This window comes from Strix aluco, chromosome 26 (genome assembly GCF_031877795.1).
Source record: "Strix aluco isolate bStrAlu1 chromosome 26, bStrAlu1.hap1, whole genome shotgun sequence".
Taxonomy (NCBI): Eukaryota; Metazoa; Chordata; class Aves; order Strigiformes; family Strigidae; genus Strix; species Strix aluco.
The window spans coordinates 6,062,249-6,088,475 of record NC_133956.1 but is presented as its reverse complement, the minus strand read 5'-3'; the positions used below and the strand labels follow the sequence as shown (position 1 = coordinate 6,088,475).

The 26,227-nt window shown below is 44.4% G+C and overlaps 1 protein-coding gene across 1 annotated transcript; it reads left to right on the top strand.

Moving 5' to 3' along the window:
- Nucleotides 1-913: 913 nt before the first annotated feature.
- On the top strand, nt 914-26,227 carry LAPTM5 (lysosomal protein transmembrane 5). The gene is made up of 8 exons (XM_074850811.1): nt 914-1,090; nt 10,061-10,154; nt 18,947-19,023; nt 19,709-19,837; nt 20,372-20,497; nt 21,043-21,138; nt 24,395-24,487; nt 25,446-26,227. Exons 1-8 carry the CDS (start codon nt 1,004-1,006, stop codon nt 25,518-25,520), a joined length of 777 nt encoding a protein of 258 aa, XP_074706912.1. The 5' UTR covers nt 914-1,003; the 3' UTR covers nt 25,521-26,227.

Below are 26,227 nucleotides of genomic sequence, written 5' to 3'. Positions count from 1 at the left end.
AACGCTCCTGGAAGCATGAAACAACAAATTCAGTCAATACATTTAGGATGTTGAAACCAGGCATGTTGGCACACAAGTCCCCTGAGAGCTTGTTTGAGTGTGTCCAACTGTCTCATTACATTTACCTGCTGGAGAGCTGCCACCCTGCTGTGGCATACCAGACCTTTCCCTGGAAGCCAGAAACTCAGGTCAATCTGCTCCACAGGTCTAAAGGATGACTTTTCTGTCCTATAGAGTGGGGAAAGGAAAAAAGAGAAGAAAAAAAAAAAAAGGTTTTGATGAGAATGGTAATAAATATATAGCAAAGAGCACAGTTTAGTAAGTTCAAGCAGGGGTAGACAGTCTGACGTCCTGCACGGTGGCTAAGTCACAGGGTGCAGGTCTCTGTTGCTTTTCTTTTCCAGGAGCTGACCAACATAAATCACATCAGCTGTGTGAGGACCTGGGAGCAAATCTCCAGATCTCTCAGCCAACAATCCTGACCCTTGGAGTCCACCACCCCTGTGGTCCCAGAGGCCAGGCTGTTCAAGTGTCAGCTCCCAGGAGCACTTCCAAGGAATGGTGACTTTGCTGGCAAGGAATAAGCGGCTTCAAACAGAGGAATTTGGATGCCTCACTGCAAAAACAGTGGGTCAAGTTTAAGGTGAAATTCTTGGCCCCCTGCTTTTGTTTCTGCTGATTTTTGTAGGACAAAGCTGCACCCTGCTTCAGATGCCTCCTCTCCCTGTACACTCACCCGCTGGACCCCACCTGCCCGAAGCAGCATTTGTGCTTACATTTGCCACCTGGGATGTGCAAGCAGTTAAAGATCTGTTAGAAAAGCAACACAATTTTTCTTTCTGTATTATTGAGAAACCAAAGATCTCATGTGACTTTGTAGATGACTTAACACATTTATAGACCAGGAAGGAAGTCGAGCTGCACTGCTCGCTTGGCTTTTCAGTGGGGCGGTTGCTGCAAGTTCAACCTCATTAACTCACAGCTGTGCAAGAGGGATCAGAAAATGACTGCCCAAACGACCACTGTGCCCCCCAAATGTTGCTTCTTCAACATCAAGACAGCCACAGTCGCTCTAGGGATCTTCCACATGGTGAGTTACAGGACTGAAAGGGGGGACGGGGAGAGGGAGACAAGAAAAGAGACGCGAAGGTGTGCTCTTTGCAGAAGGTGTAATCATTGCAGATCACGCGGTTTCCTGACTGCTGACTTTTCTGTGTTCCTAAAAGAGAAAAAACAATGATTTAAGAGGGGTGGACAAAGGAGGAGAAGGTGTGGGGGGGGAGAGAACTGGAGGGCAGGAAGAAACTTATTGTACTGGGAGGGGTTTTTAACTCTTCCTATTTTTTCCCTGGGACCACCAATTGGAGCTCATGGAAACTCACTCTGCCACCTGCTTTTCCCTTGCAGCTTAATGCAGGAGCTCTTACCCATGCAGGGGTGTGTAGCTTGGTGAGGGCTACCTGGACCTGTCGGTTAGAAACTGGGCAGCACATGGGCAATGGAAACTGTGGCAGTGCTGAAATTCTGGGTCGCTGGAGGGAGGAGGGATTTGGGCCCCAAGCAAGCAAATGGCAGGTGGGCAAAGCTGCCTCATTCCTCTCTCTATGGCCAGTTAGACACTATATGCACCGTTTTGGTTTCCGTTTGGATCTGTGGTTGTGTTCAGCTGCCAGGCAGCTGGCATAACTGCTCAGGGGTGGGTGCAGAGGCAGCAGAGCCTGGAGGGACATTTCTTCCATGCCACCTGGTTGCACAGAGATGCTTTCCGGTGGCTTTAAGTCATACTGAGGATGTGGTTTCTCTCACAGCGGGGGCACTTAAAATAATCCCATCTGTGGCGCTCAGTGTGCACAGTCAGGGGTTGGGAGGCTGCAGGGTGATAACGGTTAACGGGGGCTCTTAACCCACTCCTTGCACAGGGGAAGTGGAGCGAGGGGAGCTGTAGCCTGCAAATATGTGCTGGGCATGGCAGCTGTGGCAGCCGAGCCACCCATGGGAGGGACACGCCACGGTCCCCCTGCAGCACCAGTCTGCTTTCCCAGGGCATCAGGAGCAACCCAAGCTGCTTGGGCAAATCCTCACTGCACCACAGCCCCCTCCACACGCACACAAAGCCAAGGCAGCGGTCTGACGTGCTGGTTTAATGGGTTTGACTTCCATGATGCCATGCCTGAATACACTGGTGGAGGATTCAACTCATGAAATGAAAGGCAAAGAAATCTGGAGATCAGCTCAGCTGATCAGCTTAGCTTTTGGATAGTAAGATAAAGGGAAAGCATTCAGTGAATGGTAGGATTTTATAAACATGTCAGGAGTCAGCAGTACTCTGTGTTGCTGAAGGCAGCGAGTGAGGAGGGTGGCTGTGCTTGGGCACAGCACAACATCTCTGTATCAACCTGCTTTGAGGCAGGAGATGGTCCCATGCCAGCTCAGAGCAGGAGAGCAGAGAAACTTGGGTCTACACCGCATCTTCATGCAATGTAACTGCCGACAGCTTTCCCCTGGCATTACTTGAAAGCCAGGAGCTGTAGTGGCATTTCCATGCCATATTTTAATCATCTAAATATTATGAGATTGGTTAAAAGAATCATGCAATTTTAAAACTTTTTTTGCCTTCTGCTTTTTGAGCATCTATATTACACCCTGGGCAAGCTACTTCTCTTTTGCCACAGTCTCAAAGCTTATAATCTCACTGCTTAAAAGAAAAAGAAATTGCTGCATTTCTTGTGCATTCTCATGACCCCAAGACACAAAAATTGAAACATCAAAGCTGAGAGTTTGCAGCAGAGCACAAGCAATTTCTGACAGCCAATTAAACATATAGCCATCACAGAGGGATGGTCACGAACTGTTTAGAAATGGGACCCTGTTAGGAAGTACTGCCAAGATCTGAAGAGGAGCTGGCAAAATTGAAGCTCTGTGCAAAGGTGGGAAACACAAGACAGAGAACTACAACACATTTTCTCCAGAGAGCTACAAGCACTCCATGCAGTGTGAGCTATCTGTTATCAGTGGTGAAACATGGATACAAAAAATGAATTTTTTCCTAGCTGGGAGGGTGAATCATAAAAAGGCCTCTTTTGTCTTTCTCAGAAGTCAGCAAACACTTTGGGCTGATGCATATTTTTCTCATAAGTTTTTCACCATGATGCCACTAACAATGACAGAGATTCCTGATTCGCACCAGTGTGTGATGGAGGAGAATGAGACACCACCTTTTGGTGCCAGTGGCTAACAGGGAAAATTTAATTACCAGTGACATCATATGAAAGATGTGTTATTTCAAAAAAGTTTTAAGGGTCAGTTGAAGACACCAGGTGAGTTCTGAACAGCAAAAGGCAGAGACCCTTGGAATGAGCCTTCACAGTGCTCATGGGAAAGTTTGCAGAAGAGTTTCAAAGGTCCACTGAGGGCGGGCAAGAGAAGCTGCTTTTCTTTGCGAAATGACAAAGGCAGAAGTCATAAGACAGATGTCCTGAGTCAGTGCCAAAGTCCAGCAGCCTCCCAGCCTGTCTCCAACAGCAGCCAGAAGTGGCTGCTTAGAGAAGGTGGTATTGGAAACAGGACAGGTACCAAGTGATCCCCGCCCTGTGCATCCTCCGCAGTCAGTACGTCAGAGACTTCTTGAGCTTGAGGTTACATGAAAACTATCATGTTTACTAGCTCTGTTCTGCTCACATTTCCTTTTCAATCATTTCTTTTCCATGTTTGACAAATTCTAGTGTAACCGGGCTCTCTTCGAGCAGAAGCTGCTTCATACACAGTCTTTTTTTACTGCTGTGAATGTTACCCCTTCCCTAACTGTTAGCAGTGGACACGTGGTTCAAATCAGAAATTATGTGTGGTTTACTTAGTTGTAGTTTATACTTTATCCTATATAAATAAAAGGACAGATATCTGTGGCGAAGCACTTAGATTCTCTGCACTGCCAACTAAAAGAGGGTAAAGGACTGATCCTGGACTCTGAAGCCAAGCAATGCTGCCTGGCTTGGGGTCAGCCCCTCCTGGAGCAGATTGGTGACAGATCACAAGCAGCATGAACTCAGCATGGGATCTCACCATGCTTTTGGAGTGGCTGCTGCAGAGCCCCAGCTGGGGCCTTGCTCTGCTCTCCCTCTGCCCACATTGGTAGTCCCCAGTGCCAGGGCTGCCTGAGGAGGAAGCAGCCCCATGTCTCTAAATGGCAGCTCTTGCGCAGTTCAACCACCATTGCAGTGACCAGCTGGATGTGGCTGGTGGTCAGGAGGGTTTGGGGTCACTCTCTGAAACTTTGTGGCACATCACTGCAAAACCAGAACAGTGATTACAATAAGATATGCACAAGCAATGATGTACAAGATCAGTGTAGGGCATGTGGCGCCAGGGAGCATTAGCAACATGCAACTTGGTTTAGACTAAGGAACCAGAGATGCTCTTGAAGGCTGGGGCTGAGGCACTAAAGGATACGGGGAATGGGCAGGGGCAGCTGGAGCCCTCAGCTTTTCAACCCTGTTGCTGCTGGTTCCTGACAGTGACCATCACTGCAATACCAGAGCCTGTAACCCCCCAAATCCATGTGAGTCCCCCTGTGTCTGTACCTACTGTGTCATCTCATTGGGTTTTTTTTTACATGGATCCCCATGGAAAAGAGTTTATTTTTCAGAGAAGGTTGTCATGTCTTACTTCTTTAAGAGATAACACAGAATAGCAACCATTTTTTTCTCTACCTCTTCTCCACCTTTTTGATCGTGTAGCTGCAGCTGGGCAGAGGGAGGGAAAAAGAAAAAGGGATTTATAACTTGGCAGCGACTTGGATGATTTGCTACATCAATACTGTTGGTTTGTATCAGTATAAATTATTGCTGTGGGTCCTAGTGATGAATTGTAGTGATGCTGGGTGATAGTAATGCCATCAAACACAAGCTATCAGGCTTTGTAGTGATGTCTTGTCCTCCTATAAATTAGATTTGTCTCATTGCTGATCTCTCCATAGACAGTTGAAATAAATCGTAGGCATTCTCAAACAAATGGGGAAGGAGAAGGAGGGGAACAAGGAGTGGACAGAGTTGTGTGATTAGCAAAGTTTCACTGGGTGTTGTGAGGTGACTTGCAGGTCTCTTTCAAAGAAAGCAAGGAGGAATCTGTCCTGCTCATCAGCTCCTCCCAGGCGTGAACAGACCTCAAGTTATTTGACATTAGCTTCAAGAACAAGGCTGGAAAGTTGCTTCTACGCATACAGCATGGGTAGAAAACCTGCAGTTCATTTGCTACTAGTCCTCGATTAGAGCCAAATGTCTTAGAAAGCAGCGTGTCTGTACCTTGCTCTGGACTCAGTCACGGATGAGCTCTTCTCTTCAACATGTCTTTAACTCAGGGAGCAGAGTCTCAACTCTGGGACCTTCCCCAGGTCCAGTGCTCATCTGGACATGACTCGTGTTGGTACAGAGCTGTGATTCATTGCACTTTCACCAGGCTGTGGCTGAGATGTTCAGCAGACCCAGTGCTGCTCCCTCATCCTCCTGGAGCATCTCTGTTGCACAAACAAGAGGGGGGGAAGGAGGCAGCAGGAAGGAAAAGACAAAATGTTTTGAAAGGAAACCAAATGGGAGTAAAAACACTCTTCACTTCATCCTACCCTGCCACAGTAACCACTTTTAAATTAGTAGGAAAAGGTGAAGCTCTGAAAGTACAGCATTTATATGTGGTGCCTTCAAAGTGCTGGGTGTCACCTGCTTGCATGCGCCGCTGTCAGAAACCTTCACAGCACCCCAATGTACTGTTGGAGCAGCATGTCACTGTCCCCAGTGACCCCTGTTCATTATGGCTTCAAGCTCTTCTTGCAGAAACACTCAGTGTGAAAAAAAAAAAAAAGGAGCAGCCATCACACCAAGGCCATGTGCATAAAGATAAATTATTTGGAGACTAGTCAAGCTGCACATATTTCAGAAAAAAATGACACATGACACAACCTCTAACAGCAGTTTAACCCTACTGCAGCTGCAGCAACATTATTCACCAGGGAATGGGGGCTGCGTGCACCATGTTAAGATTCTGCCTTGCAAGACACCCCCAATTTAGCTGCCTTGATTTAACAACTGTCTCTACCTCAGTCCTACACTATTTGTCTAAGTCACTTGATTTGCCAGTGTTACAGATCTTTTACCAAGAAATTTGAAGTACTCCTTTTAAACAGAGGCAGCAACAAGATGAGAGGTGTCCTCCAAAAGTTGCAGCTGTAGGAGATAAAATAAGAAGGGCTGGCTGGTGGAAGGGCTGGGAGGTTGCAGCACACCAAGCGAGCTGCAAATTGAGTGCCAGGAGGTGAAATTTCCTATTTTAAGCCTGCCTCTCTCCTGTCGTGACATAGCAATAAGAAAAGGAACTGGATGCTTGTCTGAGCAGTCCTGTCTGTCTGAAACAGGAACATTTTGGTTTCTTCTGGAGCTGAAGGGTGAATCTTGAGTGGGAATACATACAGCCCTGCGGAGCAAAGAGTGCTGGGCAGACACCACATCAATCTTCCTCTACCGTCTTCTCAAATCGAGGCGAGCAGCCCACTGTAGAGTTTTCATCACCTTGTATGTATATTCTCTAGAGGAATAAATGCGATTGTCACATGCCAAGCAGCAGCGTGTCAGAAAGTCAGGTGATGGAGAGGTATCCTCGTCCTCACACAGCACTTGTAATGGAGAGCAAAGGGAAAGGCCCATCATTGTCTGTTTTATCTCATTGCAGTTCAGTGGCTCATTCTTTCTATGCAAAAGCCCTTTTAAATGAAAAGTTTAAACCAACTTTCACTTTAAAAGTCTTCTCCTTAAAACTTTCAGGTTGGACTTGGGTTTTCTATCTGACATGTACTTATTTTATGTGACTGCAGTTGGTCTCGTTGTGTGGCTTATTTCAACACCTGCAAGGAAACCAGACTCTCTTTTGCTCTAATGTTCCCATCTTTGATAGACATTAGAGATGGTTCTTCATAATGAAGTTTAGTTTCTGGCTCTGTTCTGGCTGTAAATCCATTTGGGATGTGATGTCCTGCTTTCACTCACTTGTCTTTCAGGAATGAAACTGATATTTAGGGCTCAGGTTATCCATTTTGTTCAGGACTCCATTTAACAGAAACCTGAAAAAGCAATTTCTTCCTGTATTTCCCATGTTGACATTTGAGGGGTTTGACCAACAGTAGCAATAAGGGAAGTGAAATCTCTTCGGGAGCATGTACATGAAACCTCTCAGACAAGTTAAGGCACTTGAAGTCAACGTGTGATCTCCATGTCTGGTTAGTTAAGAGATCCTTCACATCCCAGGGGAGACCATCAGGTGTAAAGAAACTTCAGATCAATGCAATTTCATCCTTGACAAGGTTCAGTGTTTCCATGGGACTTTAAATGCTGTTACATTAAACTGAATTTATATTAACTTTCTTATGCCTCCATGTAATGAGATCTAGATATTTCTCCTTTTCTTATCAGCCTCACGAACAAATTGCAAAGTTCATTTACTGCATGGCAAAAACAAAAAAAAAGCAATGTGTCTCATGTAGGTGGTGAACAACCTGCAGACAGGCCAGCAGAAAACATGACACATCCTTCCTTCCAACTCAGACTCTGTGTGAAATTCAGAGGGAAGGCTTGTGGCAGGACACAGGGTCCCAGTCCTCACGGCAGCAGGAGTGTGGCTTGGTGGACGCTCACTCTAGAAGCAAACTAGAGCTCTTCTGGAAACTGTACTTGCAGCTGGTGGCACAGAAAGCTGATTAATTTGTTTTTGAAAATAGTTTCTAGGACTTCTGCAGCTAGTGCAGAGACTGTGGGAGAGTCTGCGTTCAGTTCCTGTCTCTGCTGCAGGCCATCCCTCCCAGCCAGGCTTCCCCATTTCTGGGGCAATGCAAAGCCTTTCTTTCCATGCTTCTTTGTTTTGTTTGCTTGAAATGTCAGCCCTAGCACACCTGACTGTACGTTACTCCTGCCTGAACTCTGTCTGGATCTCCTATTGCACCTCCAGCCATTGCTCTGCAAAAGATGAAAAATATTGTCTCTTCTGCTCACTTAACAGGTTTGCCTCATTTCCCTCCAGTTGCTGGCTTTGTGCTGTTTCCCATACACAGTTTGCAAACACGAGTGCAGACCACAACCGTTCCGGTTCCTCCTTGCCTGCATCACTTCTTTAAGCAGTTGTTGAAATGAAAGGCTGCTATAGCTATTGCGAAAAAGTTGTTTCAGCCCTACGGTACCCCAGCTTGTATTGATCTTGGTGGCAGATACAAACTTGCATCCTGCCTCACTGTTCAGATGACTCACAGACAGAGGTTGTGCCATCCAGATAAAATGGCTTCTCTCATTCACCTCTTCACAACAACCTCTTTGTTGCTGATGGTACTTTCATTGATGGCTCCTGTCCCTGGTAGTCCGCAGAATGGGTGCTCCCAATGCTGGACCCAGCGTTGGTGGGGTGAAGATGGAGAGTCGTGTTGGCACAGGGTTTCTCCACTTTTTGCACGTGCCAGGATTTCCTCTCCTACAGACTCAGCTCCCACTCCTCTGAGTTAAAAATGCACAGGGCATGATGGTCTGTGCATTTCTCCTGGCCTGACTCCTCCTCTCTGCTCTCCGGCTGTGCCCTGTTGTTGTGGCAAGTGATCCTCCCAGACAGGGGTAAAGCTCAGGCAGAGAAGAAGAAGCAGTTCTTTGCACAACAGCAGAAGGGTCAGAGAGCTTGTCCAGACAGTGAGACGCAGCTGCAGGGTGACAAGCCCGTGTTTCCTGCATCCTTGGGAAACGTAGCAGCGGGCTTCCTCTCCAGCCACCCGTGCTGTGAAGCCAATTTTAAAATATCTAAAATAATCCTGCTTTTGGAAAGTGCACCTGTACGTATAGGAGTGGCAGACCACGCTGTGCTACAGCTTGCTACAGCCTAAAAATTCAGAAGAAATGACAACAAAGCATGGTGGAGGACAGCAGATATCAGAGAACAAGGACTAAAATGATGAACAAGATGAGATGCATGGTGCAGTCAGAAATGTGCCACCTTGCTGAAACAATGCTGAAACAGTCAGAAAGGTGATGAAGGAGCAATAAATGACATCATAGTTGTCCCTTACCCCAAGAGATCTTATTTGCTCTGACAACAGTGTGGGCAGTGACTAGATGTTCCATTGTGGCCTTGGACTTGTTTGCAACAAGTTTGGTCACCTTGGCATGCGTGTACACACTGGCAGGGTGGGATTGTCCCCAGGAGGGATGTGACGGGTTGTCTGGCTTTGTGGCTACTCATTTCCTGGTTTTACTTGCGCAAAAATACCCTGGACCTGCTGGCTGAGGTGCTCCATGCTGAGGTCTCCAGCCTTATGGAGGTCTTCTGCAGCCCCTGACTGCCCAGTGCCCCACATGCAACAGGAGCTCTTCCTAATGTGGGGATTAGAAATTGGTTTTTCTCTGCAGATCATCACTGTTTGGATATAGAAGTTCAGTGCTAAAACTGAGACCACAGCTCTAGACCTCATTCCATCTCACGGATTGCTAAACTCAGAATGGAATGAACCCTGGAGTCTGGGGTTTGATAGTCCAGTTTGGAAACTTGGAGAAAATCACTTTAGTTCAATGTGAAAAAAGCACATCTGGAGACTTTTCTCAAAGTAAATAAAAGAAGGAAAATGATATTTTTGTCAACGAAGTAGAATAGCTAGACTTACAGAGAGATCTTTATTCTTTTTGTGTTTCTTTTTGTACTTTAAAACACTATTGTTACATTTAGCTCAATTCTGAACCAAAATGCAACTTTAAAATGTAAATCCAGGACTTTCTGGATAAAAATGTTGGAATAAAGCTCATTAACTTCATAATTTCTCCATCCTCCTTCAGAAGCTGGCAGAAAAAGACAGTTAAACCCACACTATTAATAAACTGATAACTTTTGCCTCAATATTTCTTTGTACAGGATTTTAAACCCTTCATGACTGTCTCACTTGGAGACCCCTCCTGCATGAGGACTGTGGCCATTGCGTGCTCTCTGGAAACAAATCTGTTGATAGGAAATTGGCCCAAGGCCCACTGAATTGTGTCTTTTGCTTTTGTTCTTCTAGGTTATGAGCGTTTTGCTGCTGATTGAGTACTCCCTGGAGGTGGCAGGTGGGAAAGGCTTTTGCAAAGACCTGGACAAGGATTACTACAGAATTGGTAGGTCACTGGGATCCTGGAAAGCAGCAAGGGTCTGTGAGGTTGCAAAGGAGCCCAAGGTCCTGCATTGGTCCCTTTCTTTTTCATCAAAGAAAAAGTGGAAACTGGTTTTCAGAGTAGATGGGTCAAAAGCTCAGACCCAGAGACAAAATTGAGGCTCTAAAGATTTGGATTTTGATTTAGAGCATGGATGTGTTGGCTTTTTGGGGACCAGTGTGGAGCCCAGACAAATTGTCTTTATTTCAGTGGATCAGACCCTCAGCCCAAACTCTCCATTACCCTCATTCTCCTTCAGCCTTCCCACTCCCTCTGCAGTACACTTTGCATTGATCTGACAATCCCGGTTTCCCCTTCTCTTTTCACTACCTGTAGATCATCTCAGCCTTACACACACTGTTGACTTCCTTCACATGTTGGGCATTTTCTAAGAAAACACTGCAGTGTCTGACCAGCTCCTCAATAGGTCTAGTCTGGCCAGTGACCTTGGGGTCCCGGAGTGGGGAGAAATCACAGCCCTACACTACGTCCCATGCGTGCATAAGCCACTTGACATTGCTACCAACACCCTGCCTTCTATGCCATGGACCCATCCTCTTCTCATCATCCCCTATGCCATGCAGGTGTCTCCTACTCACAGCTGAAGGCACTTCAGAGAGCCACACCAGCCCACCTCCCTTTCTCCCCTGCCCCTTTGGCCCCCATTCCTAGATTTTCCCACCCCCCGGTGTTTTTTGCAGAACATTGGATGCCTGGAAGAAGCAGCCAGGCTGTTTCATATCCCTCAAATAGTCACAAGCATCACATTTATCACAGCTGATTAAATTCTTACGGCTTGAGCTTGGAAGGATCTAGCTTAGCTTTCAGAGACCTGGCAGATACATCATGTGGAGTGCCATTTAAAAGAAAATAACTCCTCAAACCTCAAATATTACATAACCAGGCTAATTCTGCGTGAAGCTGTTTGGAAGCAACAAACACAGGGTGATTTCTCCTTTTCTTAGTCACTTTTCAGCATAAAACCACAAGTTGAGATAACCCTTCTCCGCTGTGTGCAGAAAGACGGAAACCAGGCTCCCACACCCTGCATTGTGTCTCCCTCCAGAGAAGGCTCACAGTCAGAGAAAAATGCAAGTCACAGCAGCAAGGGCTTGCCTGTTCCCTGCTTTTCCAGTGTGTCCTTCCCCAGGCTGCAAGCATGCACAGAGACTGCCCCTGTATAGTGGAGGAAAAGGAAACCAAGTACAGCAGATTCCTGCACATCCCAGACTCACTTGTCCCCGGGTAGGAGTCAGACATAGTGGAAAGCACCAAAACAGGCACAGTCACTGTCTGGGCGAAGTTATTGCTAACAGATGGGTTCACATTTTTCAAAAGAGCCCAGCTGGGTTTTAGGAGGAACCACTGTGATCTACCAAGGCTGTTTTGAAAGGCATCAACAGTGAGTGGAAAATGGAAATTTGGGTGAGTCCTGCTAATAGGCCACCAAGCAAGGGTTTGCTGCCATGGTTCACATCTTTCACACGGGGCATTATTTCTGAATTAGTCCAGTCTGGGTGGGTTGGAGGCTACTTTGTTTAGCTGTGGTCCACAGAGGTCCCTCTGCAGCTGTGGCTCAACTCAACGCCCAATGTGGACTTGCGTGATGACTGCTTTGGAAAATGCTTTCTGCAGAGCTTACCCATCAGGGCAACATGCAATACCCCAAATGGGCTCTAACACCTGGCTGCTTTCCGGGTAGCTGGGATCAGCACAACATAGGTAGGAGAATCCAGTTTTCCATTTCTGTAATATATGTTTCTAGTTTTAATTTTACAGAAGAACATGATGCAAATGTGATGACCTTAAAGTCTTCCTCCCTTTTTTGGGTTTGTTTTTTTCTGTTGTTTTTTTTCTTTTGTTTCATTTTGATGTACCTGGCTTGGACGTGGGCGTAGTTGGAAATATTTCAAGTGGAGTATGCACATGCATTCTGACTAACACAGTGATCTGAACTGCTGAAAACTGAGCATGGTACTTGCAGATCAGAATACTTTCCCACAGTTATGTAAAAATGACAATTGTTTTCCATAATTTTTTTGCAGAAAGATCATCTCAGGCCAATAATTTTTACTTTTCTTCAAGTATCTAAGTAAAATATTCTTTAAAAAAAAAGAAACTAATCTTTGAGATGGATTTTTCAGATAATTTCCATACGAAACCATTATATGCTTTCTAAGTAAGACATCCATTTCCGCAAATCTGAAGGGGTTTCTTTAAGAATAGAACTGTTCCGAGTGAAACTGGCCCCATTTTTAACAACCCCCCCTCTTCCCACACAATCAAAATGACAGGTCTTCCCCCTCCCCCCTCTTCCACGGCCTCCTACACAAAAAGGAACATTTCATAATGAAATCCCCAGCACTTCCACTTGGCTTCTGTTCCCAAGAATTTCAAAGGGGTCTGCTTGGGAGATTGTGTTTTCTGATTATAGCTGGAATAAACACAGTGCAACCCTTCTATTTCCAGAAACTAGCAGGGAAGCAATACAGCAAAGCAGTACAAAAAGTTCAATTTGACTTCAAAACCCAGATGGAAGAGTTGGAGAACAATTTGGGGAGAGGTTCTGCCGATGCCCTCAGCATCTGCTGCTCTATTTGTAGATCCTGCCAGATTAAATCACGTCTCAGAATATATAATGTTAACGCCCTAGTCATAGCCTAAGAATATAAACAAGGCAAGATTTATGGGAAAATGCTTTTCACATGATACAGTAGGAAAAAAACATATAGGAGTTCTTCATAAGGAATCAGAGCTCTCAAGATTTCTCAGCAGTATGTTTTACTGCCTTACAAAGAGGGTGTGGAATGGCCTTCAACTTCCACAGGTCAGGGAGGGGAGGGAGAGTTGTGATTCTTGTAGGTTTTTGCGACGGCCAGGATAATGGGAAGGGTGAGTGGGTCAGCTGCCCTCAGAAGAGGGATGCTCTGTCCCTTGCAGCCTGCTACTCCTTGCTGTCTTGGCTTACAAGATGCCACAGGCAGCACAGGAGTGAGAGCAACTCCTCTGAAATTTGCTTTTTGGTGAAAGTTAACCAATAAGTTAATATAAGACCTGCTGAAAATGTTGGATTAAAATGGAAAGAAGATCCAGGTTCCTCTTTGTCTTTGGGAGCCTTGAAGATGATTTTCCCACCCCTAGTGGGGTCAGTGACAGGATGCTGGCTAATCTAAAGTCTATCTAAACGTACTATCTAACTAATATTTAAGAAATAAAACAAGATTAATTTGTCTGGGCAGAGGGAACAGGCGACAAACTTTTCTGTGTTGTGATTTGAGGCATTCAGTTGCAATTTGGAAGAATTAGGTTCACATCTCTATGCTCTGTTTCACATACAGCAGAAATTTGGATGTGCATTTCCCATGCAGCCTCCCCCATTTCCAGTCTATTAGAAATCTCATCCTGGAGCTCGGAAGCCTTCCTAGCAAAAGTCTTCTTGGCAGTGCTTCATTCCTGAAAGCATATGAGCTTTGGCAGACTAGCTTTTCCTGCTGGAAAAAATAAAACCAAAAAGCAATCCCCCAAAAAACATTTCAATTAAAAACTCCTTACCAGTTCTAACAGGAATGGTTTTCTACCCTGAAAAGATTACACCCCACTGCTTGCCATGGGTCAGATCTTTAGGATGTCTTCAATTCATGCCTTTATACAGTCTGAGTGTTAATCACTTTTATTTTTCATTAATGACTATAAAAATCGAGGCTGTGGACAAAGTACAACTGGAAAAGTTGTTTCAATTTCTGTCCAGTCAGCCAAGAAAAATACCTCAGTTATGTCTGAAGACCTGTGTGCACAGCACATGCCATATCCTATGCATACCGTTTCCTATGCAGAAAACTCTCCCTCCTTCTCTGATGAAAAGCGGATCCAGCTAAAGGGACTGGGAGGCCTCTTTCCCTTGCTGGTCCTGCCCATCCTTCGAATGTGGCTGTCCAGAAACATCTCTCTGCAGCTTATCAGCAACACGGAATCAGACACTGCCGTCCTTGACAATCTGTGAACACGACTGTTAAACCACAGCTTTATGAGCCCTGTTTGTATTTCCCATGCCAGTTTATTGGGCCATAAAATAGAAAGGGGTTTCTCTGCATTCATGGGAAATATTAGGACTCATTCAACGCTGCTCCTGGCTACATTCAGGGCAAAAACCCTGATGTGAAATTAATAAAAAATAGACATTTGGCAAATAAATGCTCTCTCTTCCTGTTGGATGGGTGGGGTTTTTTGGTACTGCCTGCTAGCATTACAAATATCTAGTGCAGCTCTACGAGGTTCTGTCGTATGCCCCCGTTCTGGTTACACCACCTCCCCAAGGAGAACAGCATTTACTTCACAGCACATATATATTCCTTCTCATTAAATTCCCTGGGATGTCTAGGACACTCAGGTAGTCTCAGAGAATTTGAGTAAGGAAAAGTATAAGAAAGAGCATATTTATTTATTTGTTGCTGCTGTTTATTCCTGTATGCTTTTGGAAAAAGATGCACCTCAAAGGGGGCAAGCTCTCACCACACTCTGCCAGCAATAAAGTACCACTGCCAGCATGGAGGTGGCTGTGGAACTGAAATATTCTTGTAGGTAAGACATTCTAGGGCTGTAGGAGTGAAGCAGGCTTGGTGAGGAGCAACATATCTTCCCTGCCTGATTTTGTAACCATCAAATCAGAGCAGAAGTAAGGTGGATCCTTGGAGGTCTCCAGTCCAACCTCCTGCTTGAAACAGGGTTGACGCCAAAGTTGGGGGAGCTTGCCCAGGGCTTTGTCCGGATGAGGTTTGCAGATTCCTCAAAATTAGAATTCCACAACCTCTCTGCAGCCCTGTTCAAGACTGCATCACTTATTGTAGGATTTTTCTTTCTTTTATCTGGCATTTTCTTTATTGTAACAATTGCCTCTTGTCTTGCAATAACAGCCCTCAAAGAGACAACACACCTTCTGCAGGGACAAACCCTGTTATTCTCTGAATCCTCTGATGCTTTTTAAGGTGCTGTAGAGGAAAACAGGTTATTCCTGAGACAGACACCCAGATGAACATGCAGGAGGAACAGAGGGGAAAACTGTGGAATGATACTCCTGTGGTTGAGATTATACAGGTGCTCAAGCTTGGTTCAAAATTCCTAAATAAGTATGAAAGAGACAAACATTCATCCTACAAAGGCCAACTAAGCATGAAGGGAAATACTGAAGAGACTTAAAAATTAACGTCTTATATTTTTGGACAACAGATGCTGGGCATGGAAAGAGCCTGTTAGTCACACTAATCTGGTCTCTAGGGTCTGCTGTGGCTGCAAGTGCCTCAAACCCCAGGGATCCCCAGGGATCTACTGCTGGGTCTGGAAGGTAACTTGCTACTCTGCCAGCCTTGCAAAGCATTCAGGTGGCATTTGGCCTCTCTATAACATTCCCATCTCATGGAGGGCTTGCACAGGCAGGGCTAAGAGCCAGCAGCTATGACTATCTAAGGGGGTGACTCCTTTAGCCCATCTGCTAGATGTGCTCCCACAAAGGAAGAAGTAATTTTGTTTAAGTAAAATCTTTGATTACTGAGATCAAATCTGTTGGTACTAAAACGTCCCTGGAACGGAAAGATCTGCTGCCAGCAGAAAGGATGTGCTGCGAACAAATAGGAGGCAGACCGTGTTTTCTCTTGGTTTTCCTTTTCTTTCCATCCCTTTGTGCCTGTAGGGTTGCAGGCTTTTTGGTTTTTTGTTGTTTTGTTTAGGGGTTTTTTGATCTAGGTTCCACTTGGAAAATTCAGCTGGGTTCTGCTGGCAATTAGCCTGCAGAAGCAACGGCCAGTTGCCCAATTAATTAGCGAGCCTGCCAAGGGAGCCGGAGCATGAGACCATGTAGAAAGAGGCAGAAAAAAACAGCTGTCTTGCATCCAAGGAAACACCATGCTAAAGAGATAAATCCTCTCTGGGGCAAACTTCTGGTGGTTGGGTCTGGGAGGAAAATGAGGGAAAATGGCTTCAGGCAGTTTGGGGTTTAATGGGACTAGGACTACCTCCTTTTATGGCTGTTCCTACAAAGGCTGAGACTGTCATCTTCGTTAAGCTCTTTTTTGTTTTGAGTTTATGTTGTTCTCGTGTTAATCTTTGCTTCTGTGTGCACCAGATCACAGCCTTGTCTCTACTCTCCTGCTTCTGAAAGGTGGGTTTGGTTTTCTGCCTTGGAGCTTAGGCTCTTCCCATGACCCCTGTGAGCTGCAGAGCTGTGAGCAGCCTCTTCTGCAGTAGAGCCCTTTCTCCATTGCCCTCTCTGTTCTCATGTGGGGTTTGATGGATGTGCGTTTTCTTTCTTTGCTGTTTCCTAAGACTCCTTCCTCTTCCGTGTTTCAATTTTCATTACTTCATGGTCAACAGATCCTGCATTTGGTTTTTTTTATCAGGTTATAAGTAAAAGTTGTTTTCTTGTTTTGTGCCATCAAAACTCTTTTCCTGATGTTGGATATTTGTTGGATACTTTTGATCACTCCCTTAGGTCTGGAATGTCTGACACCTTCACGTGCAGCAGCTCATGTAGTGCTGCTCCCTCTCTTGAGATAAGCTATTTTTGCTTCTTTGAGGGATGCAGCCTCCTCAACGGGTTTTTCCCTTTGAGCCCCAGAAAGGAAGAGGCTTCTCATCCTCGGGGAAAGAAGTACTGGTCAGAGCTTCTTTTCAGACTAAAGGTTCCTCATCAGCAAATCTCATTTCTAGAGGAGGCTCAAGTGTGTTGCTAATTCTTGAGAAGAGAGTATGAGAAGTTAAAATATCTTTTGTAACAATGCATTTAAATGAAATACAGTGCACTCTCTGCTAGCAGAGTAAAGATGTGAGGAGTGTTGCCGTTAGTGCCACCTGCCCGTGCTGCCAGATGTGGCTCAGCCCAGCTGTCAGGCAGGTCCTCTACAACCCTGGAAAGGCTCCAGTGCTTCTCAGTACTGTCTTTGGTCCGTTCTTCAACTGGCATTCATCCACACCCACATTGCTTAGCAGAGCCTGGAGGCAGCACTTGACAGTTTGCATATGCTATGGCCCCTGCACCTAATGGGTGCCCATCTCCTGCCAGATGTCATGGGCAGCACTGGGTGGGAGGTCTGCCCTTCTCCAGCATGGCTCTCCCTTTGACTTAGGCTGACTGTTTGCATTTGCTCCCTCAGAGTAACTGGCCAAATTATGATATAGCTGTGACTGCTCCGACGCAAAAGTTTTGTTTCTGTAAACAACAGTGTTGGTGTTACCTGCCTGAAAAAGAGGGATGGGTTTCTCTGCCTCAACAGCTTTGTAAATTATTTTATTCTATTGTGAGCAAAGCTAGGAAGTGACTTAAGGACACTTTGGTGTATACCCAAGCACTGAAATATTCCCCCACCCACCAAAAGTGTAATGTGGTACCAAAGCTATAGGCAAACACTCAAAGCTGGGGGAGATGGAGGGGCATTTTCATGGGGAAAAAATGGGTAATACGGAGCAGTGAAGGATTTCAGAGCAGCTGGAACATATTAAGGATCCAACAGGCTAAAGCACGATTTCTAGATTTCTTTATGAAAGCAAGTGAAAAGGGTAATGGAAAAAATAGAGTTAGGCACTAGATTTATTTAATAGTCGTGAAATAAATTGGGCAGCTGGCAGGGGGAAAGCAAACCAGTTATCTAACATTTCTGATGTTTGAGAAACAAACCTACAGAAAGGATCTGTTGCTTTAAAAAGTCAGAAAAGTTAAAACTTTGGCTCTTTCCTAGTAAAATGAAACCTTTTGTTCAAGCCCTTGGGAGCTGGAGACCCCAAACAGACTGTTGCTATTTTAAACTCAGGTGAAGCAATAGCAAAGAAATCAGAGAGTGAGTTGGAGGAGACACTGCGAAAGACTGTGCATTATGCGGAGGCAGATAAAGGGAGTAGCCTTTGGAGCGAGCTCCCTTTTGGTTGGGTTTTGGTTTTTTTTTTAAGAAGCAAACCAGTTTTACAAAGAACCTCACACTGTCTAGACTGCTATGAAGACCAAATGTGTGTAGTGTACAGTGCAAGCAAGGCTTTGGTAGTCATCATCAGGGCAGGCTGCAACACCAAGAGGGAAAATTGCTTCCTGGGAACTGTTCATTAGGAAGCTACGTGTATGTAAGAGGTGACCTTCCTGCATGCAAAACTGCTGACAAAGATTACCTTCAGCCCTGTAGGTAGAACTGTCTCATGTTTTTCTCCTCACACATTTATTTTTAATGTGTATGTTGCATCCTACAGCTACAGAGAGTGGAGGTGAGATACTTCTCCCTGAAACTCTGTGGTTCATACCAGCAGTGGGTGGTTAAAACTCATGCTTCTTGTCTGCTTGCAAATCTTGCAGATTTTTCACCAGATTTCACTGTTGGTTACTTTGTCTGTCTTTGAGTCTCAAAATAATTTCCAACTCAGACTTATTAATCATTAGCTAAAAGCACCGTGCCTTTTTTTTTCTACTTCATTTTACCTTAATATTGTAGCCCAGGATATTTAAAATATCAGTCCAGGCAATAAAGGCTTTTGGCTCCCATGTGCCTGAGCTGATGGCTTGCTCAACCTGATGGCTAAAGAAACAGAAGCTTCAAAGGCAGATGAAAAAGTGGATGTTGAAAAGGAAAAGAGCGTTACTTTCCAGCTGTATGACTTTAATTCCCCCACATATACAATTCTTTCTGCCAAGTTATCACACTTCAATCCTTCCTTAGAGGTATGACTGAATTGCAACATTAGGCTCCAGATTTTAGTTATGTAGTAATTACTTTTATTACTTTTAGCTGATGTCATCACCAGTTTCCTGTTGATCATCATGCTCTTTGTCATCAGCTTCAACCTCCTCCTTGGTGTGGTGAAGGTATGTTCTCCCCAAATGACATTTAGCTGCTGGCTGAGGCCTCTCTGAGTTAGGGGGTATTAGAAGAGGGGACTAAAGGACTGAAAGTGCTGAAGTATGATAAAAAAAGCAAAGAAATATCTCCGCTCTTTTACAGAAGGGGAAGGTGGCTGGTTTTCAGTCTCAGGCCCATCTGCAAGGCTGCTAACGGCCAGATTTACCAGATCTGGGTGACATTTCCATCAAGACTATTTTTTCTGTTAAGGAATGGAAATGTTATGATTTGGAAATGTTGTTTTATTGCCTCATTTCCTTGCTCTTTTGCAAGTCAGTATCTGGAGAGGATACACTGGGGATTCATTTCCTATTTCAGAATAAGAAATGACCATGCACTGGTGTGGGAACCGAGCTTTCTCTGTACTGTTAAACTTTGGGGACAGCTGAATGACAGCTCTGATGGGATCAAGTGGCAATGTTGCACAGTGAAAATTCACAGAAACTTTCAAAGGGGGTGAAAAAAAAATCAATGTTGATGCTTTTCATTGTTTCTGAATTGATTGTAACCACTGTATGTGGAATTAGATGCAGAAATTCCAGGAAAGTATTTGTTCTTGGAGTACCTTAATATATGCCCTTTCAGGTATTGATAGCTGGTACTATTGTCCCATTCAGAGGAGAAATAACTGGCATTGCTTTTCTTTCTCAGAAGAGGGAACGTCTCCTGATCCCGTTCCTTGCTCTACAAGTCATCGACTTTCTCCTCAGCCTCCTCACAATGTTCTGTTCCTACATGCAAGTCCCAGTGATTGCTTCTGTGTCTTCCCTTAGTCACACAGTAGGTAACACCTCACTTCTGGGGTGGTCTTCTCTGTTCTTTATGAGATGGAGACCAATGCGTAATGTAGGAATAGAGGATCATTATCTTGGGCTATGGTTCGTCATGGCGAGGTAGTTTTTGTACTGGCTGGAGACAGGATGCAATCCTTGGGGGCTAAAGGGTGCGTAAGGATGACTAGGGACAGCTGGGCCATTGTTTAGTTTTCCACGTCTGGGAATGTTCCTGTTGATTTTATTTTCTGTTTCATGGCTTTGGGGAGGTCGTTATGGACGTGCCCATGCTAGGAAAGGAAGGGTTTGCTGGAGATAAGCTAGGAATATCACTGCTCCAGCTAGAGACCTCTTCTGTAGAGCTTGCGTAAATCAGCCCAACAAGATGGTTTGCTCATCGTTTTGGCTAGTATAAGTGAATTAAATAGCTTAGGCTGTCAATGTGAACAAAGCACCGTCCCTGTGTAAAATGTGGAAAATCTATAGAAGTAATGCAATCTTGCAATCATAACCAAATTCCCGTTTCCTGCCCTTCTTGCAGCAGGGACACTCAAAGATCCCTTTCCTGGCTCTGCAGCTGCTGGACTTCTGCCTGAGTATTCTCACTCTCTGTAGCTCTTACATGGAGGTCCCCACCTACCTCAGCCTCAAGTCTTCAGACAACAGGGTATGTTATGAGCAAGCTCAGCTGATTTTTCATGCTGTGAACCCCTATGAAGTTTCTATCGGTGGCTGTTAACACACAGTAAACTTTCTCTGATCTCTACGGTATACCCAGAACTGCTCTGTTTGATGACAAAAGATGATTTTCCATATGTTCTCACCAACACCATGTTCTTGACTGACAGCTTGCTTATGCATGTGTTTCTTAAAAGTACACCTTTTTTTTTCTTGTAAGAATCTTACGGATGCAAATTTCAGAGCAAAATGATTTGGATAAAGCCTGCCTGCCTGCATTGAAAATGCATCAACTTTTCATCTTTATTAAACAGTCATACTTTTAGTTCTCATTTAAATAGTCTTCTGAAAATCTTTGCCAAAAGAGTATAAACAGCAGGAAGAAAAAAATATCCCTGTACTCCTTCTGATGAAGAAAGGAAGGTGGCCTGTCCCACCTGTCTGAGGGGCAGGCTGAGAAGATCTCCACCATTTTGTGTGACCTAGTAGAGGGAGCAGGCATTTATGTCTGAGACCCTCTCCCTCTTTTCACAGGGCTTTTTGCCAACACTGGAGAAGTTACCAACAGAGGAATATGCCAAAGTGGTGGTCACCTTCACCATTGCATTCATTGCTGTCCTCTTCCTGAAGGTAAGTGGCTGCAGGGTCTGGTGAGGCTGAAATGAAGCTCTCTTGGGTGGGAGATGGGAGGAATTGGTTTTACTTCTCCAAGGGCTTTGGAAAATCTTGTTGGTCTCTCCTTGGGCATAATAGGAGCTGTGCCTCAGCGTTGTGTCTGAGGTGGGTCTAATATTCAAATCACTGGTTTTATGCTTCTGCAGATGTGAGTTATAAAGCAAAATCTCTCATATCCAGAAACTATTACTGCCCATTCATCTCTAGAAGGATAAGTTGTTTGAAAACAAATATAGGAAACTCTTCTGCTATTGTGTGCCAAAATAAATTAGATCATTAAGCAGCAAGTTAGATCTTCTACTTGGGTAAGTCGCTGTATCTGCACTGATGTAAGCGGAGTTATGCACACTGATACCCTGAAATGTAATTAAAACCCGTGAGCTGCTAAATCCTGCTTACATCTCAGAAAACTCCACTGTGAGATGGTTTCTATTCTTCTTGCTTCAGTGAATCAGAGAACATGTTTTTCACTGAGGGGTTTCAGACCAGCTAAGAAAACCAGATCTTTCCAGGTACTTCAGCAGATTCTGTCACAGTGAAAAATGCTACTTGATAGTTGGAAAAACATTTTTTATTCAGACTCTTCCCAGGTGGCCAGGCAAGCCAGTGTGGAGTGGAGTGTCTTGTACGATTGCACTGCAGGCATGACTTTAGCATATCTTTTAATATTTGCATAAACTGCGCAATAGGAGTGGAGATAACCCTGAAACCCAGCTGACAGTGTGGGTCCTCAGCAGAAATCTCACTGACCTGGCAAATTGCTTGATTTGAATTTTCTACAGGGTTAGCCACAAGACTGCTTAACTTGCAATGACTTCTTGCACTGCAGTTTGTAGGAGAAGGGATGGAGGGAGGATAATTAAAAAAAACCCAAATGGACAGGCACAAGTACTCCTTGGTCTGCTAAACTCCCCCAAACAAGTCATTAGGAACCCCATCCTTTAAACGTAGTGACAATCCCTCCCTGCTTCCATGTGTAGCAAAATCATTTTCATGAGAGAATTCCTTCCAAGTGATAAAGATCTGATGAGGCACATGGCCACAAAATGAAATATTTTAGACCTAAAAAGGCCATTTGGCCAATTTAGGGCACATTGGTTTCAATTCACTGAATGCCCACACCAAGGTAGCATCCAAATATACTGGACTAGCCCAGGATCTTTTTGCATAAATTGACTGGCTTAATGACCCATCACAAGCATTTATTGCTCTTACACTAAAATGTTGTTTCTGTGTATCCGGTGCTGTTTGCTTGCCAACTTGCAATTACTGTCCCCAAATCGTTATCTGCATCCCACACTGTAGCATAATTCAGCTGAAAGGTGGTCTGTCAGACGGAGAAGAGATGGGGCACCTGCCCCACTGAACACCTCTGCCAGTGACCTCATATGAGACCTGCAAGACTTTGCTCACCCTTTGAGCAGGAAAGATTTCTCTGACAGTGCTAGGGGGATGGAAACGCTCCTCTCCCTCATTTCTCTCATGTAACACCACCACGCAGGGAGCATGTCCTGTTGCACATGGAAGTCTCTCCATGCGACTTCACAGCTGGTTACAAGTGTGGTGGCTTATTGTATGTTTACTTGTAGAGCCCCAGTGGTGATATCATCAGCTGTTCAAGTCTAAGTGATGCCAAGTATTCCCAGGGCAGAGTGAGTGAAGGGGTGATGAGTCCATGGCGCCATTGGAGCAGTCTCCCTTGCTGATCTGTGTATCCACAAGTAATCTTTATCTCACCTCAGTATCATAAAGTCATCGCCCTCCACCACCACGGTCATAAGAATGCAGAAATCAAGGGGAATAAAACATTTCTGATGGGAAATGAAAGAAAGGTTTTAACATAATTACTTCTGAAGTAGCTCGTTTCCTGACCTCTAGGACAAGTTTTCCATCCACTTCTTATGTCAACAGCTGCCAGAGAAGTTTTCCCTCTTCAGTTCAGTGTGGAGAAGGGTATCCTACAGTGACTTTAGAGTGTTTTGAGTTAGCCAGTAATGGGATGATCCCAAGGTCACAAGCTGCCTTCACATAAGCTATGTGTGCTAATGTATTCTGCTCAAACCTGCTATTGCTTGCAGCAGTCTTCACTGAAGTCAAGTTCATTGAATTCGGTGCAGATACTGGGTTGGCACTGCAGCAAACTCTTCCAGAAACAAAATCAAAGAAAGAATTTTTTGTTGTATAATTATTATTTTTTTAATTTATTGGGGTTTCTTTCATGGATGAGTGGGGGTTTTTGTACAGTTTATATGATGGCTTCAGTGTCTTGCATGTTTGCTTTCTGCAAGAAGAGGCTTTTGGGAGAGGGAAGGTTTTTACAGTATTCCCTAAAGGTGGACAAAGTTTGGATTTACCTCCTCATCTCTGGAATTTTGTTTGAGAGAAGGATTCCTTCAACTCAGATACTTCATTCCTTGTTCTCGTTCTTTGTCTTGGCTTTGTGTCAAGACAAACAGTCTTCATTGTTCTAGGAAATCCTAAGCTACATGGCTTGTTCTCAGGGCATATAACTCCCTATGTTCCCTTGAAAATGCCAACTGTTTTTAAAGCAGACTCTTATGCCAATAAAAATAAGAGGCACACGACTTCGCCTCGCTGCACAGAGTAGTGAAAATATTTATTTAATATGGTATGTTTCACAGGCCTTGCTTATTTTCTTGTGCCACAATCCATCAATCGATCCATTTTTCTCAGAAAAGCTCTATTTATTGCATCTTGTAACTCTGAGAGGTGCAAGCCGGTCTTGTCAGAAAAGTGTAACTATTACAAGTGTAGGATTTTGTTGAATGAGCTGACCTTTCAGGTCAGCCCTAGTTGACCAGGGAGCCTTGGATCTCTGGGAGGTGGATGTTGTGCCCAAGGTGCTTTTCTGAGACATCCAAACTTTGTAACCTGCTCAGAAGAATAACATGGAAGACATGCTTTCCTTTCCTGCTGAATGACATTGTGCCCCCAGAGGTCTTAAGCACGTGCTTTATATTTAATGGTATTACTAGTCCTATTGACTTCCTACACCAGTGCATCGTTCCAAATAGATGAAGTTGTCACCTTTCTAGTGAAGGATCAAGAGAGACTGATTTAAGGCCATGGGACACATGGTCCCAAGTTTCTACCTCCAGAGAAGAGAGTAGGACAATAGCAGGCTGATGACAAAAGTGGAAATGCTCTTGTTGACTTGCAATGCAATGGCAGACTTCCCTTTCCTTTGCAGGCCTATATGTTCAAATGTGTCCTGAGCTGCTTTAAGTATATTAAAGCCAGCAAGAGAGAGGAGGTTAAAGTCGACCCACAAGCAGTTGAAAAGGTGAGTAAAGACTGCTTCAGATTTACACCATGAAAACAAGTGGTTTAGACTGATGAGATGCATGATGATGCTTACTTTTGCTTCTTTGGTGGTCTGAGAGATAGTTCAACCCTTCAAATGTGCATTATCAGATACTAATAATCAGTTTCCAATTATATTATGTTCCTTTAACTTTACTTTTGTATAAAATCTTTCAAAGCCAATGGTATCTGCAAGGAAGCTGAAACTCAGGCTTCAGGCAAAGCAGATAAAGGAGACTCTATCACTTTTATTCTCTGATCCAGAGATGTGTTTTTAATTTCAGTTGAACTTTGGTTTCTGTGCTTAATAGTGCTACCCTTGTTTAAAATTAAGTTTGTCTTCATTTTCACTAGATCAATGTCTGAGAGGTTTGGCACATTGCCCTTCATCTTAACAGTTTGCTAAATAATGAATGTCAGTGTCCTTCCTTAGATTACTGATGATCTCTTTGGTAGTAGCGTCCCGCTGCTCTGACACAATGGAAAGATATTGAGGACCTTCCAAAAATAAGAGATACTGTAAAGAGAAGTAAAGAGGAAGAGTATGAAATGCTAAGTGTAGGCATTTGTCTTGTTGAAACTTGATTAGCCTTGTCTTGCCGGCTGTGTATGTCCCTGCTGTGCATGCATCATGGCCCTCTGCAGTGATCTGAGCCTAGCTTCTTTGCTTAGGCAATGAGGCTTATATTCTGGACATTAAAGAGCCTTGGTCCATTTATTGTAACCACGCTTTGGGAGAAGGAAGGTGGGACTGACAGCAACGTGGTTATGAAGTGCTGCTGACTGCTAACTCTTGTGGATTTCTGCCCTTTATGTCTGACAGCCCACGTGGTTCTTTTACCCTGCTTTGCACTAGGTAGGGAAACACATTCAAGATCAAATCCACTTGAAGCCCTTCATGTGATCCCCTGAGCATAACTGATGGTCTTCTCTTTCAGGCTGTGCTGCCATCATATGAGGAAGCCTTAGAGTTGCCTTCCAAGGAATCCCCACCTCCCTATGTAGCAATCTAAGCTCATGGAGAGAAGACAACATTTGTATTGCTGTTGGTGCCTCTTACCCCTTCTGTCAGATAGTCAGCCTCACAGAGAAGTCCTTACTTTATAGCAGTATCATGCTTATTACAATCCAGCTCATTTTATGAGCCTACAAGAGTGATGGTGAATCGCTGGAGTTTGTGCCTTGTTCTACACTGGCAGTTTTGACTTGGTACTACCAATCTGCAGTGCTAATTTTGATGAACTTGGCACCAGGCACCAGAGGTTCCCATCACTGGCCTCTGGCATCTGGCTAATGTGAAGTGTAAGCACTGGTCTGAATCCCTTGTCAGGCTTGCTTTATGCCAGCAAGATGCTGTTTCTCATCTGTCTAACTTGTAACTCAGCAGCTGAGACATATAGGAAGTGGAATGGGGGGAAAATGGGCAAAAACCTTTTCACTGAGATAGTCCAACCCTGAAGCTATGCTAACAAGCATCTTTTAATGAGGACCCTATGGGAAAGGGATCAAGAAAAGAATGAAGATTTCAAATTAACTACAATGCAGCGCTCATCCTGTCTGCTTATGATGATGATTAATAGTGTGTACTCCAGAATATACAACATGCTGGAATTGTCACAGTATTGCCCTGCCATTTTATACCTGAGTGTTTGCATTTTTTTGCTTTTAGTGTGACTTGAAAGATGAGTTTCAATTAAAAAAATTGTTAATAGCTTCCATA